The 23,734-nt window shown below is 36.9% G+C and overlaps 3 protein-coding genes across 3 annotated transcripts; all 3 read left to right on the top strand.

Moving 5' to 3' along the window:
• Positions 1 to 1,330: 1,330 nt before the first annotated feature.
• LOC311276146 (uncharacterized protein) lies at positions 1,331 to 5,994 on the top strand. The gene is made up of 4 exons (XM_084385685.1): positions 1,331 to 3,807; positions 3,912 to 4,120; positions 5,669 to 5,777; positions 5,877 to 5,994. The coding sequence occupies exons 1-4, from the start codon at positions 1,402 to 1,404 to the stop codon at positions 5,886 to 5,888; spliced, it is 2,736 nt and encodes a 911-aa protein (XP_084241811.1). The 5' UTR covers positions 1,331 to 1,401; the 3' UTR covers positions 5,889 to 5,994.
• A 3,532-nt stretch (positions 5,995 to 9,526) lies between these two features.
• Positions 9,527 to 17,438, top strand: LOC311275988 (protein S100-A13). Its single transcript, XM_084385381.1, has 3 exons — positions 9,527 to 9,814; positions 14,548 to 14,675; positions 16,058 to 17,438. The coding sequence occupies exons 2-3, from the start codon at positions 14,556 to 14,558 to the stop codon at positions 16,223 to 16,225; spliced, it is 288 nt and encodes a 95-aa protein (XP_084241507.1). The 5' UTR covers positions 9,527 to 9,814; positions 14,548 to 14,555; the 3' UTR covers positions 16,226 to 17,438.
• Positions 17,439 to 19,315: 1,877 nt separating this feature from the next.
• On the top strand, positions 19,316 to 20,905 carry s100t (S100 calcium binding protein T; the record flags this gene model as incomplete). The annotated part of the gene is made up of 3 exons (XM_084435258.1): positions 19,316 to 19,395; positions 20,154 to 20,316; positions 20,397 to 20,905. The coding sequence occupies 3 exons, from the start codon at positions 19,316 to 19,318 to the stop codon at positions 20,571 to 20,573; spliced, it is 420 nt and encodes a 139-aa protein (XP_084291384.1). The 3' UTR covers positions 20,574 to 20,905.
• Positions 20,906 to 23,734: the final 2,829 nt, after the last annotated feature.

The raw sequence follows: 23,734 nt of genomic DNA, 5'->3' as shown, positions 1-23,734 counted from the left end.
CTATGCATAAGTTTAGACACCCATGCTAAAGTTGACTAAAAAGAGGAATAAAAAATCATCTTTTGGAAATTGAACTTAATGCCTTAATTTAAAAAATTAGGAAAAATCCAACCTTTAAGGACACCAATTTTCTTTGTGAATGAATAATTTATCGTAAATAAATAAATGTTCTTCCTTAAAATACAGGGTGCATAAGTTTGGACACCCCTATGTTAAATTCCCATAGAGGCAGGCAGATTTGTATTTTTAAGTGTTTTTTTTTTTTTTTTTTTTAGGATACTATGCATCCTGATAAAGTTCCCTTGGCCTTTGGAATTAAAATAGCCCCACATCATCACATAGCCTTCACCATACCTAGAGATTGGCATGGGGTACTTTCCATAAGATCATCTCTCAATGCAAATCAAACTAGCTATTAGGCTAACTGAAATAAAACCATGCCAATCTCTAGGTATGGTGAAGGCTATGTGATGATGTGGGGCTATTTTAATTCCAAAGGCCAAGGGAACTTTATCAGGATGCGTAGTATCCTGGATCCATGAAGTAACTGGCCTTTAAAAATAAAAATCTGCCTGCCTCAATGGGAATTTAACATAGGGGTGTCCAAACTTATGCACCCTGTATTTTAAGGAAGAACATTTATTTATTTACGATGCATTATTCATTCACAAAGAAAATTGGTGTCCTTAAAGGTTGGATTTTTCCTAATTTTTTAAATTAAGGCATTAAGTTCAGTTTCCAAAAGATGATTTTTTATTCCTCTTTTTAGTCAACTTTAGTATGGGTGTCTAAACTTATGCATAGCACTGTATCTCTTCACCACAACATCACTTTATAGTTCCTAAATAGAAAAAAGTTTTCTCGGTTCCTCCTCTGCTGCACTATATTTGAACTCAGAGCTTGAATTTATGCATGAATGTCAAATGAACTGCATTTTTTGTTGTTGAATATTTTGTAATTATTAAATCTGAAGAAAATCAGATAATATTTGATAAGAAATTCATACAGAAATCAGTGTCCCATGTGTCCTTATTGAAGTCAGTTTGATGGAACAGTTTAAAGAAATGTCCCATTTAAGAATTATTACAAACTGGTGGTTCCATGACAAAAAAATGTTACACGGCAAAGAGGCGGGGCTTTAAAACTTTTAAGAGTGAAAAGAGGAAGTGAGGGAAATAATAGTTCAGTTCAAGGTCTGAACAAGTACAGTGTGAGGTTAAAAGCTAATGAAAGAAGAGGCATAGGAACAAGTTTATTTAAAGTTTCTCTAAAATGGGTGTGACTGACTCAAATTGCTTGAGCTTCTGGTGGAGATTTGCACTAGGTTTAAGTATCTGCAATGTTGTTTTTACTCTTAAAACTAAACGCTGCATAACCAGCGAGGAGCATCTCCTCAGAGACATGCCCACGACTCTACCACTCGCGTACTGCAACCATCGACCAGGAAGGGGTCCATACACAGACTGCAATATTACAGACCTGCGCACTGATCTGTCGAAGGTAGGCCTTGAGGTTAGATCCCTTTGTATCTTCACTGATATAGCAAGCATTCCTGCCAATGCCTTTTCACACTTACCTTCTTTGGAGGTCCTTCAGATAGTAGGTGAAAGCCTTGAGAATGTTCAATCTGGAGCCTTTTCAGGACTCCCCAATCTGAAGTATCTGAGGCTGCTTATCAGTGGTCGAATTTGCAGGTCCATTGCCATGGAAAGTCTTGCATTTGCTGGTTTGACTAATTTGGAGGAGTTGACACTGGAAGGTCTGAATTTAACCAACGTATCCATCAATATTTTTGATCCATTGGTTAGTGTAATCAAACTAGACATTAACAGAACTTGTTCACTGGACCTTAGTGATATTTTCTGTTATCTTCCGGTTGGAATGTCCCATCTGAAGGACCTGAATGTGATAAACAGCGGGATTTCAACGATTGAGACAAAAGAATGTCCAGGGGGATCAAAGACCTGGCCTGTGACTGTTCTTTCTGGGATTCGAAGCCTTTACCTAATAGGGAACAGTATCAAAATCATTCAAGCAAACTCATTAGTTGTGTTCCAGAACCTTTCCAGCCTTTTTCTGGAGTTCGCAGGCCAGTCTCTGGATAGTATTTGGGAGTCTGGGATTGGAATGGTTGGTGAGTTGACTTTGACAGGGAACAAATACTCAACAAACTTCAAAGATTTGTGTCATCTCGTGTCCAACCTTCATCTTCAGTCCCTCAGTCTCATTTTTTTTATATCAACAGACAGATTGTCTGCAAAGCACTTAAAGGATTGTGGGACAACATTGACCAAGTTATTCATCAGCAGAATGGAAATAGACTACCCGGACTTTAGTTTCTGGACAGGAAACACAGGTTTGCAAGCACTGCGGATGGCCCAAATGAAGTTGACAGAAGCACCGTTCTGTGTTGCTGTGAAAAGGACTATGTCATCCTTAACCTCGCTAGACCTCACTGGAAATTCAATTACATATATTGCCGGAGACCAGTTTGTTTGTATGCCTCTTCTCGAGCAGCTCTTTCTCAGTGACAATGCCATAAAAACCCTACAGCTGAATGCATTTCGTGGTTTGCATCACCTCAAAATTCTCAAGCTTGACTCGAACAAGATCTCGCAGCTTACTGCAAAAGATTTCAGAACCCTTCAGGCTTTGGAGGTCCTGCTTATCAATGATAACATCATTGAGACTATTGAGGACGGGACATTTCGGGACCAGCGGGAGCTTCGTGAACTGTCATTTGGTAGATTGGAGTATGTTTTTGAGTTGCATCTAAATAGGATTTTTTATGCGTTTCCTCTGAAAATACAACGACTAAGTATTGATGTAAAATATGGAACAACTTTTTTCCTGGGAAGTACACCACAGCCCGAGGGAACGTTTCTTCTGGAGCTAAGTGGAGACAGGCTGGATTTTGTGGACTGTAATACTACTGTTTTCACAGCAGTTCGAGAGCTGAAAGTGAATAGCACATTTTTCAGATGCAAGAATGACTTCATGGCACCTTATTTCCCAAACCTGGAATCTTTCGAGTTCTTAGAAGAATCTGAAAAAGCACGTCTCAGTTACACTAAAATCAATACACTGCACCATCTCAAGCGTCTCAAGCTCACCGACTTGAACTTTAATTATACAGAAGCTGAAAGTGTCTTCAGGAACCTAACGCAACTCCAAACCTTGGTGCTTGTAAACTGCCATCTCAGCTTCCTGACCGAGTGTATGTTTCAAGACCTGACGTCTCTGCAGCTGTTGCGTCTTTACAGCGACAGTCCTCTGGTCTTGATCGATGGTATGTTTGAAGTTTTGCCAGTGCTCACAGCGTTTGTTCTTGACAGAGTGGATTTCCAGTGCAGTTGTGAAAACGGCTGGATTCTTGATTGGGCGGAGAGCACGGAAAAAGTCCAGGTTATCAACTTGCAGAAGCAGAATTGTGTATGGCACTATAAGAAACTCAACTTCTTGGCGACCATGAAGAAGCTGTGTCAGACTGATTTACAGTACATTTGCTATGTAGCCACAGCTGGCAGCGTTTGTCTTCTGCTGTCGGCAGCCGTTGGATATCGCTTTGCTCGCTGGCCTTCCATAGTCCTCTTCTTCCGCCTGAGACGATGGGTGGAGAGAAGGTTTGGTAGGCGGTGGCATAGGAGGAGGAGGAGAAGAGTCGAGGAGATCGAGGAGATGCAGTACGATGCCTTTGTGTCTTTCTGTAGCCGAGATGAGGCCTGGGCTCTGGGAGAGTTGGTTCCTCGGCTAGAGGAACAAGGGAACCCGAGACTGAGGCTCTGTTTGCACAACAGAGACTTTGAGGTGAGGTTATAAATGAAATGATGTTCTATGTGATCTTCTGAATTTAAATGCAATAAATAAATAATATATATATATATATATATATATTGTGCAACATCTTGTAGGTGGGTAAAAATATCATGGACAACATCACCGAGAGTATCTACAGCAGTCAGTGCACTGTGTGTTTGATCAGCCGCCTCTATCTGCGTAGTGACTGGTGCAGTCTGGAGATGCGAGTGGCCACAAACAGGCTGCTGGAAGACCAGAAATACAGACTCATCCTCATCTTCCTCGAACACATCTCTCCTTTTGAGCTATCTGCTTTCCATCGGTAAGAAAGGGAAGATGGAAGATGCCCCCTTATGTGCGAAACTGCAACATATTTAGAGATTAGTTTAGGAAGTACAGGGTGACAATGGATCAGCCAATATACACTCAAAAGTTTGAGGTCCATAAAAAATAAATTGGTAACACTTAACAAAAAGTGTTGAAAAAGTCGAATTTGTTAACATTAGTTAATGCATTAACATGAACTAACAATGAGCTATATATTTGTTACAGTATTTATTAATCTTTGTTACTCTCATCCTTCCCTCACACTTTGTGACAAATCCTTCCCTCACAGGTCAAACGACCGGAAGGCCTTAAAATTATACTTAATTTCATTTTGATAATATTTTTTTCTCTGTTTTAATGCATTTTTTTGGAGATTTTTTATTTATCACTGTATTTACCTTTAAATTACTATTTGTTAATTACTATTTTGTCAATAAAATATTAAATTAATAATAATTTAACTTAAATTCAAAATAACACAATTTCGTGCATAACCCTTTTAATTCAGCTCAAAATATCTTACATTTGATGTCTTTGCCGACCTCTTGTGGAAAAAATAATATAACATGATATTTCATGACCCTTGCCACTAGATGGCCTTATAGCTTTTGTACTGAAGCATTCTTCGCATTCCATTCATTCCTAAGGCCAAGGAGGTCAAAATGACCCGTGAGGGTTAAATTCCAAACACAAAACTCCTAACTAATATTTACTAATGAAACCTTATTGTAAACTTTTACCATAAATTAATACTTTTATCCAACAATAACACATTAAATTGACCAAAAATTACAGTATAAAGAAAAAATATATATTTAAAATAAATGCTGTTTCTATTTGTCAAAAAATCTTGGAAAAAAAAAAAACGTATCATGGTTTCCACAAAAATATCACAGCTCACCAGTTTTCAACATTGATAATAAGAAAGTAGCAAATTTCTTGAGCGGCAAATCAGAATGATTTCTGAAGGAAAATTCAGGTTTGCAATCACAGGAATAAATTACATTTAAAAATAAAAAAAACATTTATTATGTAATAATTGTAATAATATTTTTGTATTTTTATTCAAATAAATGCAGCCTTGGTGAGCATAAAAGATTTCTTTCAGAAACATAAAAAATCTTACCGACCCCAAACTTTTGAACGTTTTATTATAAACTTATAGCTGGCATCTCATTTATTTATTTTTTTATTTTTATTTTTTTGCAATATATTTGCTAATCATTGAATATGATTAAACTAATTAAACTAATTTATTTATTTGAAAAGAGCTGTTAATAATGTAAATCAAATATTGTATGTAAATTAGCATTTTGGCAATTTAACTGTTAAATGTACTAATGTAGAAAAGTTTAATTTAATAATAGCATAATAATTCAATAAATGTTTTGAGATAAGTTTTAGTATTTATGGTCAAGAGGAAAATGAAAGGTGGGGAGGACATCTTACACCATCTTACTCCGATGTTTCTTATTTTATGTATTTCTTTAAAATAGACAAATTTTCTTCATGTTATAAATTGTATCGTCACTACTTTCCATAGTTTGGCCAGACTTATGAGATCCCGCACATATCTGGACTGGCCAGTGGATGAAGCCGACAGAGTGCACTTCTGGGATCGTTTAAGGAGGAACATTGCAGAAGAAGACACGGTGAGATCATTAATATGACAATAAACTGAAGCTTCAAAAAAGAATCATGTTACAGGTGTTAAAAACTATATTTGAAATAATATCTTAATTATTTTACAGGAAGCTTCTTGAAACTACACCGTTAAACATCTGGTGCGTTCCTACTTGTTATGTTGTCATGTCATGTTATGCTTATCAGTGCTAATACATGAGTATATTGAGCTTGATATATGGAGTATATGAAGTTGATGATTCATGCTTTTTTAAAGGTGTCACTGTATGATTCTAATCCTGACTTAATTATAAATTTAATAAAATGAATAAATTGCTCTTATCACAATCTTTTTCATCAATATCTGCACATAAATTTACATTCTACACAGAGTGCAGCTTTCACAGGTTACAACAGAAGAGATACTCTTGCAAATAACGGTAACGCTTTGCAATAAGGTTCATTAATTAACATTAGTTAATGTATTAACTAACATTAACTAAATATCAGCAATACATTTGTTACAGTATTTATTAATCTTTGTTAATATTAGTTAATAAAAGTGCAGCTGTTAGTTCACAATGCATTAACTAATGTTAACAAATACAACCTTTGATTTTAATAATGTATTAGTAAATGTTGAAATTAATATTAAATAAGATTAATAAATGCTGAAGAAGTATTGTTCATTCTTAGTTCATGTTAACTAAGGTAGTTAACTAATGTTAACTAATGAAGCTTATAAAGTGTTACCCAAATAACTTTATTGCCATTGTCACTTAAAGCTGGTTTCCTCATCTGTGCCATTATATTATCTTGCTTTTATAAATATCTAGGAGGAAAGACAGAGATAGGATAGGAAAAACATGTTTGAGTTCATAATATGGACTGCATTTATATAGCGCTTTCATAGACCTATGGCCACCAAAGCGCTTTACATAGCCTCACATTCACCCATTCACTCACTCATTCATACACCGACGGCCATGTCAGCCATGCAAGGTGCCATCCAGCTCGTCGGGAGCAGCTGGGGTTAGGTGTCTTGCTCATGGACACCTCGACACTTGGTCAGGTGGAACCAGGGATTGAACCACCAACCTTTCAGTTTGTAGACAACCTACATGAACCACTGAGCCACTGCCGCCCTTGAGTGACCGCCCATAAACACTCAAAACCACATTGTATATGGTGCTAAAAGTTATTTCAGCATTAAAAGCATGTTTTCAGTTCCAATTATGAATGTTCGTTCAAACACTCTTAAAATAAAAGGGGTTTCACATTGATGCCATAGAAGAACGATTCTGGGTTCCCTAAAGAACCTTTTAGTGAACAGTTCTTAAAAGAACCTTTTTTTTTTCTTAGTGTGAACCCAGCTAACAATTTTTGGTTCCCATAACATTAGTTTTTGGTACCCATAACATTCTCAGAATGTTAGTTTATGGTTCCCAGAACGTTATTTTTTATGGTAACCACCCAGCAACGTTCTGGGAACGTTATTTTATTGTTACATAAAAATAAAACCAAAAAAGAACGTTCCCCTAACGTAAGTATTTGGTTCCCAAAAAAATAACCAAAAAATAACATTAGGGGAACGTTCTGTGTTAACTGGGAAGAGCATTTTAATAATCTAAAGAGCCTTTTTTTTTTTTTTTTCACAATAAACAACCTTTTGTGCAATGGATAGGTTTCTTGGATGTTAAGGGTTCTTCCATAGATGCCAAATAAATAACCTTACACCAGTCAAAAAATGCTTGAAATTAGTTTTTTTTTTAGACAAACATAAATTGTACCTATGAATGAATTTCTTTACAGAGCTTCAGTTTCATTTCCAAAGGCTGCACTCAAAAGATGTGCTCTTTTTTTACTGCAATACCTAAAAAAAAAACAAAAAAACGTTTTTTGTAAATCTGACAATGCCTTCTTTCAAACACTAAAGGGCGCTGTTACACAGAGAGTTTTTATGGGGACTTTCCATAATGGTCTTTTAAAACCGCATATTCTATCTACCCTACTCCTAACCTACCCATCAAAGAAAACTTTCTGCATTTTTACATTTTCAAAATACATCACTTTATATAATTTATGAGCTGTTTTCCTCATGGGTTTCCCCAAGGATTTTGGATATTGCCACACACACACACACACACACACACACACAGAGAGAGATGGTTTAAATAATCTGAATAAGCACAGAATTGGCATGTTAACATAGGTTAGTTTTAAGTCTTTACATCAGTGACATTTTAGATGCGATTTACAGAACCACATGTGCTTGAAACATCAACAGCTGTCTTTGTTTAATTGCAACTTAACTGATCAGTCTCAGCTCTGTGCAGCAAATAACACAAACACATAACTATCTCAAGCTGTTCAGAGCCCTAGTGTAGCCGGAATGCATTCCTGCATCAGAATCACTGTCAACATAGAAACCCCTAATCAATCAGTCGATCGTTGTCATGATGTCACCACTGATTGAAGCTAATCTACAAACCAGTTCTGAAACCATCAATCTCTTGAGATGTTCTTTTCACATCTGCGCTTGCACAATACATTTATTTCTGAAGATACGCCTATGAAGTTGAGCAACCTACCTTAACAACTGGTAGAAAATATTAACTAAACTAATGCCTCATCAAATATAAATAAAAGATTGCCATCAAAATATATTTACAGGTTATGTTATAGGATTATTACTACTCTTATTTCATTTTTGCAATTCCAATGCGATACAGCTCATATAGAGGTAGGATTAAGATTTGGGCGTGCCCTGCTTTACAACATGTGCTACTCGTAGTTTTAACAGTATTTTCTGCCTGATACACTGATAGATTTTACATTTTATTCCTTTCAAGATTAATCTTGATCGCAAAATACAACCCATGGTGCTACCCGTGGTTTTAGAATGGTGGTAGTAAGCCAGATATCATAATATGTGTTTTCTAACTGTAAGAAGTGCTACCCATGTTATATTAAAGATCTTAATTTTTTTTATATATATAGGTTAACCTATACTATTCTGAGCATAAACAGAGGGTCTGGCATTTTCACTGGCATATTCAGTCAAAGGGCCTCAAATTAATATTTACATTAAAATTATAATGGGTAATATATAAAATAATGTTTTATACTGTATATATATTATACTTTTGACTTTTGAAATTAAAGTTTCAATGCAGTGACAGCAATAAATTCTGTTGTATTGTAGTACCATAATTATGGCAAACAATACTATTCAAAGGCAAACAAAACCTACATTAATGTTGCATAGTACACCAAACAAACAGAGAGTGTGGGCTTAGAGAACAGGGTGGAGGAGAATCACTGGACTGTGAGGGTTTTGTCTTGGTAATTGGAAAGCACATGTTCCTGATAATTGTGTTCTGGTATGCTGTGCTTTCTCTCTCACATAGCTGCATTCTTTCTCTCTTCCTCCCTCCCTCACACTGCAGAAAGAAAGTTACGCGGTAAAGAAGACTTCTTAAATGTATATTTTGATGAATGTGGCAAAGCATGTTGGCTGAAAGCTTGGAAAACGGTATCTGACTAAACTCCTTGGAAAGGCCAAAGCCAAAGGTGTGGCTATGATGATCTCACTATGCCAGTGTCTTACTAAGCCTTTGTGCAACAACCAAATACATGCTCCTACTTGTGATAGGCACACACTCGCTCAGGTCATTTAGACATGGGCCATGCAGTTGGAACGGAAAATGAAAATGTGGTAGGTATTAAAACCTACCATAAAAACCTACTAAAAAAAAAGAGAGAAAAAAAAAAGATTGAAGTGGTATTACTCACTTCCTAAACCCTCTTCTTACCTCTCACCTCATTTTCCAGCTAGGTTATGATAGTAGTAGACTACGCTTTCAGGGGAGTTATGTCCGCACAACACCTCTCTTGAGTAATATATCCTGTTTTCCCCACCCATAAAGTTCTCGGTATACGCCCAGTGATTTGATGGGAAAAAAAGCAACTTGGGAAGATTGGAATTCACATTTTATAGGCATTGTACTGGCTTAACGTAGAAGAGGCAAGAATCAGCAGAAGAAAAGTTTTGTTGCAAAACTAGGTAAGCAATCCTATTTGATCCTAAGAGGACAAACTCTATTGTTTTATTTGATAATACTAAGTCGGTTGGTTTAGAATAAAATGGGATGGCTTTGTGGGTATTATAACACATCTGTTTCTGTGTTTAGAATATTCATCATTTATTTAACTTGCTTTGTCTTGATACCCTTGTTAAAAATAGCCTAAAGTGGTTTTCTGGTCGTAGTTTGGTCTGGTGCTCGCTTGTTTTAGGGAAGTTTGGGGCATTTTTCATCTTGTAAAACTGTTTTACGTCTGTTGGCTGGTTGGAAGACACGAATACAGAACTTTGGCATCAACTGAACAGGGTTCCATGAAAAAGGTTTCGTGCCCAGTGCAAATGTGTCACTTTCCGTTTAATCCTCGTACTCTCCCTAAATATTTCAGACCTGACGCGCGACCGTAGGCTCACTTGTCCGGTGTCTTAAAGGTAGCCGATCCAATTCCTTATAGATGTAACGCAAGCCCTTCTCCCTTTACACCAAATAAGAAACCAGAAACCAGCCTTTTATTAATTCAGAGCGTTTTCTCGGAGCGCGCGCGCGCGGCTTCTGCCGCAAATCCTCCGCGTGAGGTGAATAGATTCGCTCATTATTATGCGTCGTTTGCGGGGATAAGCAATGCAGTCGACCTTACGAGCGTTAGGGGGAAAGGCTCTCGATCATCTCAACCGGACGAAGCACGACCTCAATGTGTCAGCGGCGACACGGCCACCAGAACGGCGTTAATAATGAATACAGAGATAAGACAGCGATGGTGGGAGCTGTCCGATATCCCAGAGCTCGAGACAACTTCCTCAACGTTGCCTTCAAGTGCTGACAGCCTGGTACACGATAAGGAAATTATTTACACCTCACGGATAGAGAGCTTTAACATGTAGGCATAGTCTACACTGTAAAACACTGAAATATTGAAAAAAAATACTGAAAACGGTCCTTTTTTGGACAGTCCACCCCAAAATTACTCCCACTACCCCCATTGTAGGCCTATAGGAAAAAAAATATATTATTGATATTACGTAGCCTATTAATATTACAAAGTATAAATTCTCTAACATAACACTTTAGTAGGCCTAATGAAGTAGCTACAATTACCAAGTAGGTTTTATTTTTTAAAGAACATTTATTAGAAGAAATATATATTTTAGGTCTATGATGTGTCCTGTCTCCGCTCAGTTATTTTAGGAATCAGATCATTCCAGTCATGTTAGGGCAATGAGTTAAGTGTGATAGCTATAACTATATGCCCTTGCAGGAACAAGAATATCTTAAAGAAATGCCTGCACATCAAGTGTTTATGTGTTTTGTGAGCTGAACATGAGAAATGTGAACAGTCTTATTCATTTACTCACTTTCTAATCCTCGTTCTTTACATTTTCAACTGATGCAAGTTTGGCATTTTTTAGTCACCGTCAGGAAACAAGGGTAAACCACAAGTAGCCTGGAGGGACATCTAGAGGAGCAAGCATGGATATGCAATACTGACTAAAGGCTGTTGCTATTCACAGTGTCACCACAGAAGTTACTTTGAAAGTGTTGCTTGCCAAGTTACAAGTTTGATAGTTTGCTTAAAGTTTTTTGCTTTAAGCTACACAAACAGTCAAGTTACTGCTGATACAACCAACAGTTAAATCGGCAAATTATTAGGCCTATTTTTAAATAAAAAATGTGTCTATCCAATTATAATATATATTATGCAATTTATAATGTAATCATAGCCACGTTTTTCTGGCACAAACACAATGAGTGATTTTGAATGAATGAACACTCAATTGCAATTAACAATATTCAACTTGGGTTACACTTTATTTTAAGGTGATGTAGTTACATTGTACTTATTTAAATAAGTACTGAGTAATATTATTAACTACATGCTTGAACAGGTAAATTTAGAAATAGAAGTAAAATTTGCATAAGTGAGTCAAATAATAGTTTTTGTAAATCTGTTAATTTACATTAAACTTCTGAACAAATCAATTCACTATAATGAATCAGACTTCACTGCATCCATCAGAATCCAGCACTGCAAAAATAAGGGATGACCGTTTAGGACAAATCGAACCGCAGTAATGAATCAAACTATATGAGACAGATTGTTTATTCCTTCAGCTCAGCATTTAGTTGCCCTATATACTTTTGCTAAAGTAACTTATTACTGGAAAAGCTACACTACTGTCACGCTTTGGAATTTAATAGAATTTAATAATAAAATGAGTTGCTCCCAAACAATGGAGCTATTGTGTTGAGAATTGTGTGGCACAAGAAAAGTCTGAACAAGTCAGTGCTTTCCAGTGTGCTTTTAGTGCTCATTTCCTTTTGGCAGCTGGCATGTTTTGCAAGGCTAAATGGGTTTTGTTGACTTCTGAATTTCACAGCATCTCATTACATGACAGTTTGTTTAGGTCCTTTGAGACTAATCACTAGGAGCACCTATCCATCATCCTGCCTGATGCTTCTTTCTTCGTCTGTCTCAGTCTGAGCTTGAGTATCACTCCTAATGAATAGCGTCCCATTTAGAACAATGACAACATATTTAAAGACAAAGACACTTCTCTCTGCAGCAAAGAGCAGATTCTCACAGCCACACGCATGACCTTATTCATGCAAAGAATCTGTCTTTCCACATCTGTAACTAAAGTAATGCAATGCCACCTTGGTTGCTCAGAAGAGAAGGGAATAATAACCATTATATTCAGTAAATTCCGCCAGGTCTACCTCCAGTCATTTTCACCCAAACCCTGCCCAGGCTTCTCTGTCTAATTAGGTTAATAGAGGTCCATCAGTAATTAGGAAGACGGCAGGACAGTGGTGTAATAATGTTAGTGGTGTAGTGTAAGTATTCAGGTGTGACGTCTGTCAGATGGAAGATTTACTTGAAAGGGGTGGCCTATAGAATTACCCATACGTCACACCCACATTAAAATCACATTAATTTTGTGTGTGCATGTGAGCGTTGTAGCTTGTAGGAAAATGCAGGGCTTGTTCAGTCAGGCTGCAAAAATCAGATTTATGGCCTACCCGTTTAGTTTTTTAGTACAGAAAAAATATTGGTTATCAAAAATTTGAGTTTTTTTTCTATATAGTTTGTATTGTGCATTGTCATTTTTACATTTAGATTTCATTTGCTGTCACACTCTCTAAGCTAATAATTTAATAAAATTGTAATCTTTAGCAGGTCTCAAAATGAATACCAATTACATACTGTACGTTATAATGGTGTAAACTTACTTGTATTTAAAATTAGTCATTTTTAGGCTTTTATTTTCATTAGACAAACTAGTACAGAAATTCAATACCATTATCGTCCATAACATAAAAATGCATTTTTTTTGTATTTGGTGTATTTTGTGGGATTGTGGCCTTCATTGGTGTTTTACTGTACCTTGTGTCTGTTATGGACTAGCCAGCTAAATGTCACTGGATGGAAACCCAAATTAGATCATTAATTATTTGTTAGTGTCAAATATGCAACGGGATCTTATACAGTACAAGAATATGAAATGCTGTAGGATACACTATGTTGCTTCACTTTGTGTGTTTGTAAGGAAAGGTTTAAAGGGGTACTCATCCAAGAGGAAAGGCCTGTAAGAGTGTGTATGGGCTTTTGTGTATTTTTGTTGTTGGATGAGATAGAGAGAGTGTAACAGACATGTAGCAGGCAACCCCAATGGTAATGTGAGCCTGTGGATTGAATGTCCGTTAAAGATCACAGGTTCCATTGTCTTGGTATGTATACTCTACAGCTCTACTCACTCCTCCTCTGCTCCTTTCTCTCGCCTCCCTTCTTCATGCTCTTTAATTATTCTAACATCATCCCTCTCCTCAGGTCACTCATTTTCCAATACCTGCCCTTCCTTTTTGTTATCCCAGCTGCTAAAACATCACTTACTAACACTTACTAACTAAAGAAACAACTGAAAACGATGTCTCATTATACACATACAGGATACGTTTAAACAACAATGATGTACTAAAAACAGAAACGGTTTTCCTTTGCGTTTTTCGCATACATTTTTAACTAAAACTTTTTAAACTGAATTTGCATAAATGTGGCCTAAAACAGAAACCTCATACTTCAAGTCATGATGGAACCAAAATTAATTCCTAAGAGACTATTTACTACTGGAAGAAATTGCCTTCCAAACTGACCTTAAAATGATATACAGCATCTTGATCAAGTCTTGACTAACTTTTGACGTCAAATTGATATCAAGGTTCATCATTTATCATTTTTAAGAACATCAGATGGCTTTTATGGCTGGAAATTATAAAATGTAGTGAAAGTTATATATCAAATTTTTTTATTTTTTTATTATGTACATTTTTACTACATTATATTAGTTGTGATGAACTGGCCATCTGACCAAAGTGTATTCCTGCCTTCAGCCTGCATACGCTGATAGGCTCCAGCATCCCTACAACCCTGATTAGAACAAGTGGTTAGAAAAATATGTAATATAATATAATATGATATAATATAATATAATATAATATAATATAATATAATATAATATAATATAATATAATATAATATAATATAATATAATATAATATAAGTCACTCTTCCTGTTTTACAGGGTAGGTATAACAAAGCTAGATCAAAATATCTCCGGTACCCCGTGGAATTATCCCATGAGGTCCACATATTGTCAGAGGATGAAAAGTGAATCAGTTTGTGTTCTGTATATTTACGTATGTTGTTCTCTCCTTTGTACAGTTACAGATATGGAGGGTGCCATTAAAACAGTTGTTATGCAGTACCTGTCTTCAGCACGGGGAAAGGAGAGTCTGGGTGGAAAGAGCTTCCAGAAGTTAGTCCAGAGTCAGCTGGGCAACATCCTGAGTGTAAGGAGCTGAGTTCCTGATGTTTGACCAGATGTTTTGAACAAATCTCTCATTTTGCTCCATTTAGTTGACACGTAACATGTCCATCTTAAAGATTTTATGTTAAAAATGTTAATAAAAAAAATGTAATCATCTTCACAGTGCATTCACAGACACATCAGTGGATTTCTTGAACGCAACTGCCAATCAGAGGTGTATAAGTTAGAATCCATGCACTCACCGCTCGAAACAAAAGTCAAAAGAGTGTGTGCCCTCAAATCCTCTCATTGTAACAAACAAAGTGTGTAAATAAGAGATTCATTGAGCAGTGTAGAGAGCTTCATTGATTATAATGGAACTTTGTGAGATTTTTAGTGATAATAAAAGCCTTGTTTTTCATGCTGCTAAGAGGACCAACAGCCACATACATGCTGAAAAGCATCAGGTATGACATCCGCATATAAATGTCAAACCTAGACGTGGACATAACTATATGTCAAACTAGACTACCCTCACTGATTTCAGAAGCACCCTCAGTGTTTTGATTCTGGAACAGGGCCAAGTAAATGCTAAAGAATTCATTATAAATAACAAATTTATTATAAATAACAAAACTATTAATGTAAAGTTAACGAAAGTTATCATGAGGCCTGTAATGTTCAAAGCAGATGACTTAACAAATGTCAGTCGACCGGGAAGATTTTAAAACGAGCCGTTCATTAATAAACACGCAAAATCGCTGTGAAAATACAGACCGGAAGTCAAAAGACAACGAGCGCAGCGCTGAAAAGGGGCGGGGCTACATAAGGTCTATATCTCAGTTTAATCATTTAAAAGTAAACATTTAAGTAAATCCACTTCAAAAGCTAATTACTCCTGGACAGCAATGCCATAGAAATATACAGAGCGACCGCAAAAACGGAAGTTAAAAGACAATATTCTAAAGATGGCGGTGCCCTCGCTTCTCTGGCGCATAAGGTATATAGCTTACTCTACATTATTTGTTCATGTGACAACTGTCTGACTCACTCAGAGAGATATTCACCTCAGAAAAGAAAGTATAAATATAGGCTACAGCTCATAGGCTGACTTTGTGATAAAAAAAAAAAAAAGTAATACGGCTTTAGAACAACATCAGGCTGACTAATTATTTACTGAATTTAGCTACACGATCCCATAGACCCCATACAAACTATGTGAGAGAGCGACTGCTAAATAATTGTTACAAAAGTAAAAGAGCACAGTTGGTGTTGGGGCCCATACCTGGAATTTGCCTAGGGCCGCCAAATCACCAACTCCGCCCCTACTATGCCTCATTACGCGTGTCCATTCCTGACTGGGCTAAGCTCGTTTGAGTAATGCTTAATAGTTGAGGATTCACACATTCTATCTGTCTCTCTCAGGACACTGACAGTTCCTCAGCAGTGAAGGATATGATGAAAGGACTGGATGACAACCAGGATGGGAAAGTCAGTTTCCAGGAGTACCTGACGCTGGTGGGCTACCTGGCGACCTCAATGAGTGAGCAGAAAACCTCAGCCAGTGGTCCAGAAGAAGCCCCAAAACACTGATGACAGTTGATTACACTGACACTAATTTGTAACGCTGGAGTATAACACCAGTAATCGTGGTAAATAAAGGAGAATAGGGCTAGTTGTCACACCTTTTACTTACTAAATTGTAAAAGTCTGTATATGCACATGTGTGTTTTGGCCAACACACAATGTATTAATAAATTGTGTGAAATTACAATACATGAAATACATAACAAATGTTTAACTGTACTTTTGACTCAAAACCACATAGTTGCCGAGACTGAGCCCTTGTGACCCCCCAGTGTAACAACTAGCCCTGGTCTCTTTCTAATGCACCATACAATCTGCTATTAAACTACATAATATGAAAGGCTTTTACATTTCAAATATATTACATTGAAATGATAATACTGTTTACATGTATTCACATTTTATGAAATTATGAAACAATGACCTGTGGCCAATACAAGTGCAAAAAAAAAATGTTGTACAAGTTCCTGCTTTTTTTCCTTAGCTTTTGCCTAAATTCCATATAACAGGTTTTCATTTCAAGACTCATAAAGGATTTAAAGGTAGGGTAGGCAATGTTTTTCATAAACGCTTTGTTAGCAATAAAAAATAGATAAATAATCAAATAAATAAATACTTTGTACAATGGACATATATCTTCTGAGGAAGTCTCAGGACCAAAAAATATTCGTCCAATCATTGTATTCGTTCCAAATGCAATAACAGGATGTCATACCTGTCAGTCAATGTATGTTTTTGCATACCTCCACACACCCTGCTTGCACAGACATCACACTTCATCAAAACAACGACCTTATGCTGCGTTCACGCCGTAACTACTGTAATTAAGGGATGGCAACGCCAAAATGAATCTGCAGCAGTCAGGTGGTACAAGTCAGAGCTCTTTAAGTTGTTTATGTTCATTATTATTGTAATGTTTTGTGCTTTGAGACATGAGGTCATTTAAAGCCGTCCTAGTGATGCTTCACAGACTCTGCTCTGGCTGTACGCATTCATGTATTTTTTGGAGGAGATGTGGCTTTGGAGACACTCTGAAGAGAGGGTGGGATCTTATGCTTTCAAAGTTAGCTTGCTAGCCTTTCTGAAATTGCCTACCCTACCTTTAATTGGGTTTTTACACAATGATTAGTGCTTTTTATGCTTGCAAAAAAAAAAAAAAAAAAGGCATAATAATTAAAGCCATTCTGCATTTATAGATTTACTCCTCAGCTTTGTCTATTTGGAAGAACGATGAGGTAAAATTAAACATGTTACACTACTGGAGGAATGTTTTGTATAATCTTTCAATAAAAATATGGAAAAAAAGACAAAATAGTAAGTCATATTTAAGTCATTTTCAGACATGTAATACAAGCTAAACATCATGTTTTAGGTACAACCTGTGCCCTAGCATGAATACATGTTTTAATGTGTTAGTTTTCTTTAAATTTGCCCATTCGTGTGTGTGTGTGTGTTCTTATATGCGGAATTGTGTTTTATGAAGACACAAATGTGTGTAATGACATGGATATTACAATGTAAACATGGTTCCTGTGTTCTCGTAAACCAAAAACATACTAAACAGTGTTTAGATTTCTGTGATGATAGGTATACAGTATAAAAACCCGTTACGCCAATGGAAGGTCCCTGTAAACCGCATGTAAAAGTGTGTGTGTGTGTTTTCAGTTGGCTGCCATATGTGTATGGACACTGTTTGAATTAACACCTGTGCAGCAGTATCAGGTGTGACAGGACCACATGTAGTCAGATGCTCACACAACACACACACACACACACACACACACACACACACACACACACACACACACACACACACACACACACACCTGAGAGTAAATCAGCACCTCTAAAGACCCTTGGGCTGTTAGTAACCACATTTGTGCCATGCATCCTTGGTTGGCCTGTAACATAATCAGCCCTCAGGCACCTGACCCCATTTCATCTTATGGCATATATGCCATTATGTTAATAATGAACATGTCAAGTCACATTTATTTATATAACGCTTTTTACAATACAGATTGTTTCAAAGCAGCTTTACAGTGATAACAGGAAAATAATGCAACAAAGTTTGTCTCAAGAAGAAAATAGCGTCACAGTCCAGCTTAAGTAAGTTCAGTGATGTTTAATTTTTGTTGTAAAAAAGTTATTCATTTAGTTCATTTATATATATAGCCGCTCTGGAGAAAACCGTGATGTCATCGTCCAGCTCAGTTCAGTTCTCATAAAATGGTGTCAATGCAGGCAGATCAATAATATTGTTGAATATTAAATGAAATGTCCCCAGCTAAGCAAGCCAAAAGCCAATGGCAACAAAGGTGAAAAAAGGCGATAAAGGTGAAAAAGGCGACAGTGGCAAAACCAAACCTCTATCAACTGACAGAATGGAGAAAAATTTAAACATGTTATAGAATTGCTTTAATTCTAATTATAGACTTACATACTAACATATGTATATTTTATGTATGTATACTTAAGTGTAAAATTTATTTAAAATAAATGATTCTATATATAAAATGTATAAACTATATTTTACAGCATAACTGCAAATACTGTATTTCTAGAGCTGACTGTTTTTTTGGGACAGCGATGTTTGTGTCTCAGTCATCAATTACAGGAGATAAATGATTTAGTTCGGGGTGCTGAACTATCACGTCTCTAAAAGTTTAATGTGACAAGCACCAGAACATATAACTAACCTTTAGGATCAAACATATCTATTTACCCAAAAGCTCTTCTTTCAGTAAAGTCCAGGTCTTCAGAGCATGTTTATATACATGAATTGCATGTTGTTCCAATAGATAAAGTAAATCAACAAAACAAAACAAAACAGAGTATCTTACTTGTTTTCAATTGCTCAAGTTACCATCTAAAGCAGAAAACTTTCGCTCTTTCAATTACGTCACTGAGTGTCAACATCACATTTACTCTTTTATGCAACGCTGTTTTTGTATTTTTCCCTTAACACTGTGAATGTGTAAACAGAGAGAACAAAAGGTTGGAAATAGGTATAGGCAGAAATAAATGAAGGATGGATGGAAGGAGGGAGGGAGGAGTGTGAGGTATAATGGGAGGAGGACCAAGTAGGTATATAAGATGCTGGCCATCGCCTCCTGTCTTCACCAGCATTCATCTCTCCTCAAGGAACAGAAGAGCAGCAATCATCTAACAGCAAGGTAAGGGAAAGCAAAGGATGGATGGAAGAACAGTTTGTAATTGTGAATTTTAGTGCTTTATCCTAGATGGCTTTTGTGCTGCCTTTTGAGTTTTTGGACCAGACTGGTAAATAGTCTTTTGCACAAAGAAAATCATGTGCTAAATAAAAGTTTGGTGTAAATATCAGCTATTAAACAAGCCTGTTTTAAAATGGCTTTTCTGAGGCTCCCCACCTCAAGTTTTGCATGGCTTGTGACTCATCTCTGTAGAAGTATCTGAGGAGGGTTTTCTTCTCCTCTTGAGTTATTTTTTCCAACCCAACCCAATATATATATATATATCAGTTAATCCATCAGGACAGGGCACAGCTCAAACCCAGGGCAGTGTTATGTGTGTGTGTAGTGAGTTGTGGGCACTGAGATTGGCTCGGATTACACTTGGCCGGGTAACTTCCTCCCCAGGTTCGGAGTGTGTTCTCCAGTTTAGGATTTCACTCTTATCTGGCGAGTCACATTTCCCTTCTGTAGTTAAGTCAAGACCCTTGTAGGATGATCTGGAAGGGGAAGTCATTGCGTTTTAAGCCGAGAATATATTACTGCTTCTTTTGCAATGTTTTTACTGTTGCGGTCTAAGAAAATAAGCCTGCCTCGTGCTTTTAAATATTTAACACGAGCCAGAAATACTCCCCCTAAAGAAAACCTTTTGTGCATCGTTGAGTGCATTTCATAAGTCTAAATACAGTCACTTGCTACAGTGACCTATAAATGTTTTTCTCCAGAATGTCCACTCTAAACTCAGAGAACGCCTCTACTCTGGAGAACGCCATGCAGCTGATGATCCAGACGTTCCACAAGTACTCTGGGAATGAGGGCGACAAATATACTCTCAGTAGGCAGGAACTCAAAGAGATGCTAACGCAGGAGCTGGGCAACTACCTTGGGGTGAGGAGAAAGAGTTTTGTTTTCTTTGCGAAAGTCAAATGTTTCTAATAATCTTTATCTGCATCTCTCTTGCTTCACAGAATGCACAGGATAAGGATGCGGTAGATAAAGTTATGGGAGACCTGGATTCAAACAATGACGGTGAGGTGGACTTCACAGAGTTCGTCATCCTCGTGGGCGCCCTCACCGTCGCCTGCAATGACTTCTTCCTCGAGTATCACGAAAAGGACGAAAAGAAGAGTGACAAGAAAGAGTAGAGCTGAATTTCTCTGAACAAAAGCCAACACATGACCAGTGAATGATGATGAGGGGGAAATGGGGGGAGAAAGGGAATATTTGCGTGTATGAATCTTGCTTACTGAAAAAAGTTCCACATCATTTCGTCATCCACATTCAGTGCAATCCTGGGTTCACAAAATGCTCAATGAGGTGAAACATGTTTCCAACCCCTATTAGAAATAAAAGCATAAGGAATGAGATTGTGAGATGGTCTTTGTTGAATATGTGAATATGTGTTTCTTCCTTTATTTAGTTTTTTTTTAACAATTGGAAGTGTTCATTTTAAAATAATCTCTCCATATTACAATAAACTGCAGATTTAAAAGAAATAAATGAGGTTGGTGTACTTTTTCAGTTGTGAATGTAGCAGTGATGCTATACCACTAGATTGGACATGTTAATCTTTTAAAGTTTTTTTTTTTTTTCGTCAATGATATGAGGATGAAACAAAAATGGGTTTGAAGAAAAATCTATAAAGAATGATTATTTAAAATGTATAGTCAGTTACAAGAGGATTGCCCAGGCTAATATTACAACTTCTAACTGAACACGCTTTTTCAGTGACAACACACTAAAATAGGTCTAAAACATTCATAAATGAATAACTTAGAAAGTTTCTCAAATGTGGAGCAGGAGACTGAGTTCTCAGACCTTCTACACCTTCAAATATATGGTACCTAGTTAGGCTACTAGTACCTACCACGATAGACGTGAGAACCAGTGAGGTAGACTTGTGTGGACTTTCTTCCTCTACGTACATCAATGCACGTCCAAATCCAATGTTAGCTTCACTTTCTGTCTCCTGGGATACCTTCATCTTATAGATTTTTTAAGGCAGCACAGATGCACAGATGCTTATTATTGGGAGATACGAGGGTCAGTGGCTCTAGTACCATCGGAGAAAGCGTAACGGCTAACTTGGAACACATGTGGCTTGATAACCAATCACATTACAGTATTGTCGTCATTAAATTTTGTTCAGAATTGTGCGACAGTCAGTTACTGTTTGCGGAATGAGAAGTGCCATAAACTGAATACATTTTTTGGAGTAAACTCGAAAAATAGATCAATCTTCAAGAGTAAACATGTTGAAGATTAGCCAATGGACTGTCAATTCATTAAACAATAAGCCGTTTCCCCCCACAAAAGCAGTTTATTCAGCATAGTGAAGCTTCTCCATTGACATCCATTTAAAAAAACGGCCTCTGGTCTCTTTCCCTGCATACCTAATTGTTTTATTATTTCATTTTATTTTATTGTTTAGATTTTTTGCTAACCCTTGCCTTCAAGTGGCTTTTATAGATGTATCCTTCGCTGTCTTTGACATCCCACAATCCTGTGCTTTCCATTTGAGCTAAAAAAATAAAGATGGCATCTGAAAGTTGCAGTTAGTGGTCAGTTTGTGTGTAAATGTACGTTTTTGACCACCGTTTTCCACTTGTGATGTCATTTCTAGCAAGAAATGACTATTGTAGTAATTACACATTTGCTTAGTTATCACCAAAGCTTGTTCTATTTTGCTGTATATTATATATATAAAGTCATTGCAAAAAAGGGCAAAAATGTAAAACTTTTTATGCATTTTAGCTGTTTATTTACACGGCAACAGCGTTTTGGGGGCCTTGCAAATGGAAACTTTTGAAACAGAACAAGTTTTTGAAAACAATACTGTTATAGTCTCAGTGTAAAAACGTGAATTTGTGAAAACGGTGACGTCATGCACATGTGTATCACGTTTTCAGTCTATAGGCGTAGTGTTTCTCTATAAAGTGACCAGCAACATAGTGTTGGCCCAGATCCGGCCCACATCTGGTACACGTTGAATCCACATGTACCAGATGTGGGATCTGGGCCAATGTTGCTGCCTGGGGTGGGAATGGATATCGTTTTGACAATGTTGTCGACTTGTCTGTAGATTAGACAGATAGATAGATAGATAGATAGATAGATAGATAGATAGATAGATAGATAGATAGATAGATAGATAGATAGATAGATAGATCTCTCTTATATGATATTCCAATCAAATTACATGTTATTTTGAGAAAAATTTACTAATAATTAATGAATATGAAATAATAAAATACTGACTAAATTAAGTCACATATTCGAAAGACAAAAATTACAAAATACCGAGTAAGAATGAACACTGATAGTGCGTTGAGTCTTGTCCATTAGAGGGCAGTATTGAATCAAAGCTTAACAAAAGGTCTCGGGTTGTCCAGAAGCAGGGCAACTTGATTCTTAGTGTTTGCAGACAGACTGTAGACAGCAGCTCACTCATTTAAGGAAAGACTACATGATAATGCTCATTTATTATTCAATAAAATTATATCTTCTTGCATTCTACATGAAGCATTCACTATTTTTGTCACCAGGGATGTTGGAACATACAAAAGCAAGGTCCTGTTTTATGTAGCATAAACTGAAGGTCACATTAATATAATATGTGGACGTGCATTTCCTTTCTCTAAGCTGCTCTCATGAAAAGTTGGCATGAGGAGCTTTCATAAAGGAGGATGCGCAGCCAACTTGAAATAAGACATGAATTTATTATGTTGTCAGGAGGTGGCAATGCCAACGCATGTGAGTTTAGAGACTGGTGAAGAAGTCCATGGGCAGCAGAACAGCACAAAAGCCAAAAGTACTCTCAACCATCTTGTTTGAGGATTTAAACAGAACTGGCATTGCATTCAGAGCAAATATTTTCAACTTTCCCTAACAGAGAAACACAAGTGTGATTTGTGTAAATAGGCCAAGAATTGTCAAACACAAAGATCTGATGAATTTCTAATCTTTATTGGACAGGATAAATGTGATCAGTTAGCCAAGGGAGGGAGGTGAGGATAGGAGGCGGGCATTTAAGTGCCAGTGTGAATAAGAAGGTGCACTCCTATTGGCCAACGCACAGATGTTTTGACACAAGAACCATTGTGATGTCACAGTTCTGGGTTATTGCAGTATTAAATAGGCTGACTTGATCGTGACATGGCATAATGTATATAGGGAGATGCTTTGTCTCTTCCCTTCGTTACATTTTTCCTCTGATGAAGTAGAGATTTCAGCACTTATGGTTATGAAAGCCGATTTGCTTCTTTCATGGACAGAATGCTTTAATGAACAGAGACACGACCCTGTG

This window comes from Rutilus rutilus (genome assembly GCF_951802725.1).
Source record: "Rutilus rutilus genome assembly, chromosome: 17".
In the NCBI taxonomy this organism is placed as follows: Eukaryota; Metazoa; Chordata; class Actinopteri; order Cypriniformes; family Leuciscidae; genus Rutilus; species Rutilus rutilus.
The sequence above is the reverse complement of the archived record's forward strand: the minus strand, read 5'-3'. Positions and strand labels throughout refer to the sequence as shown.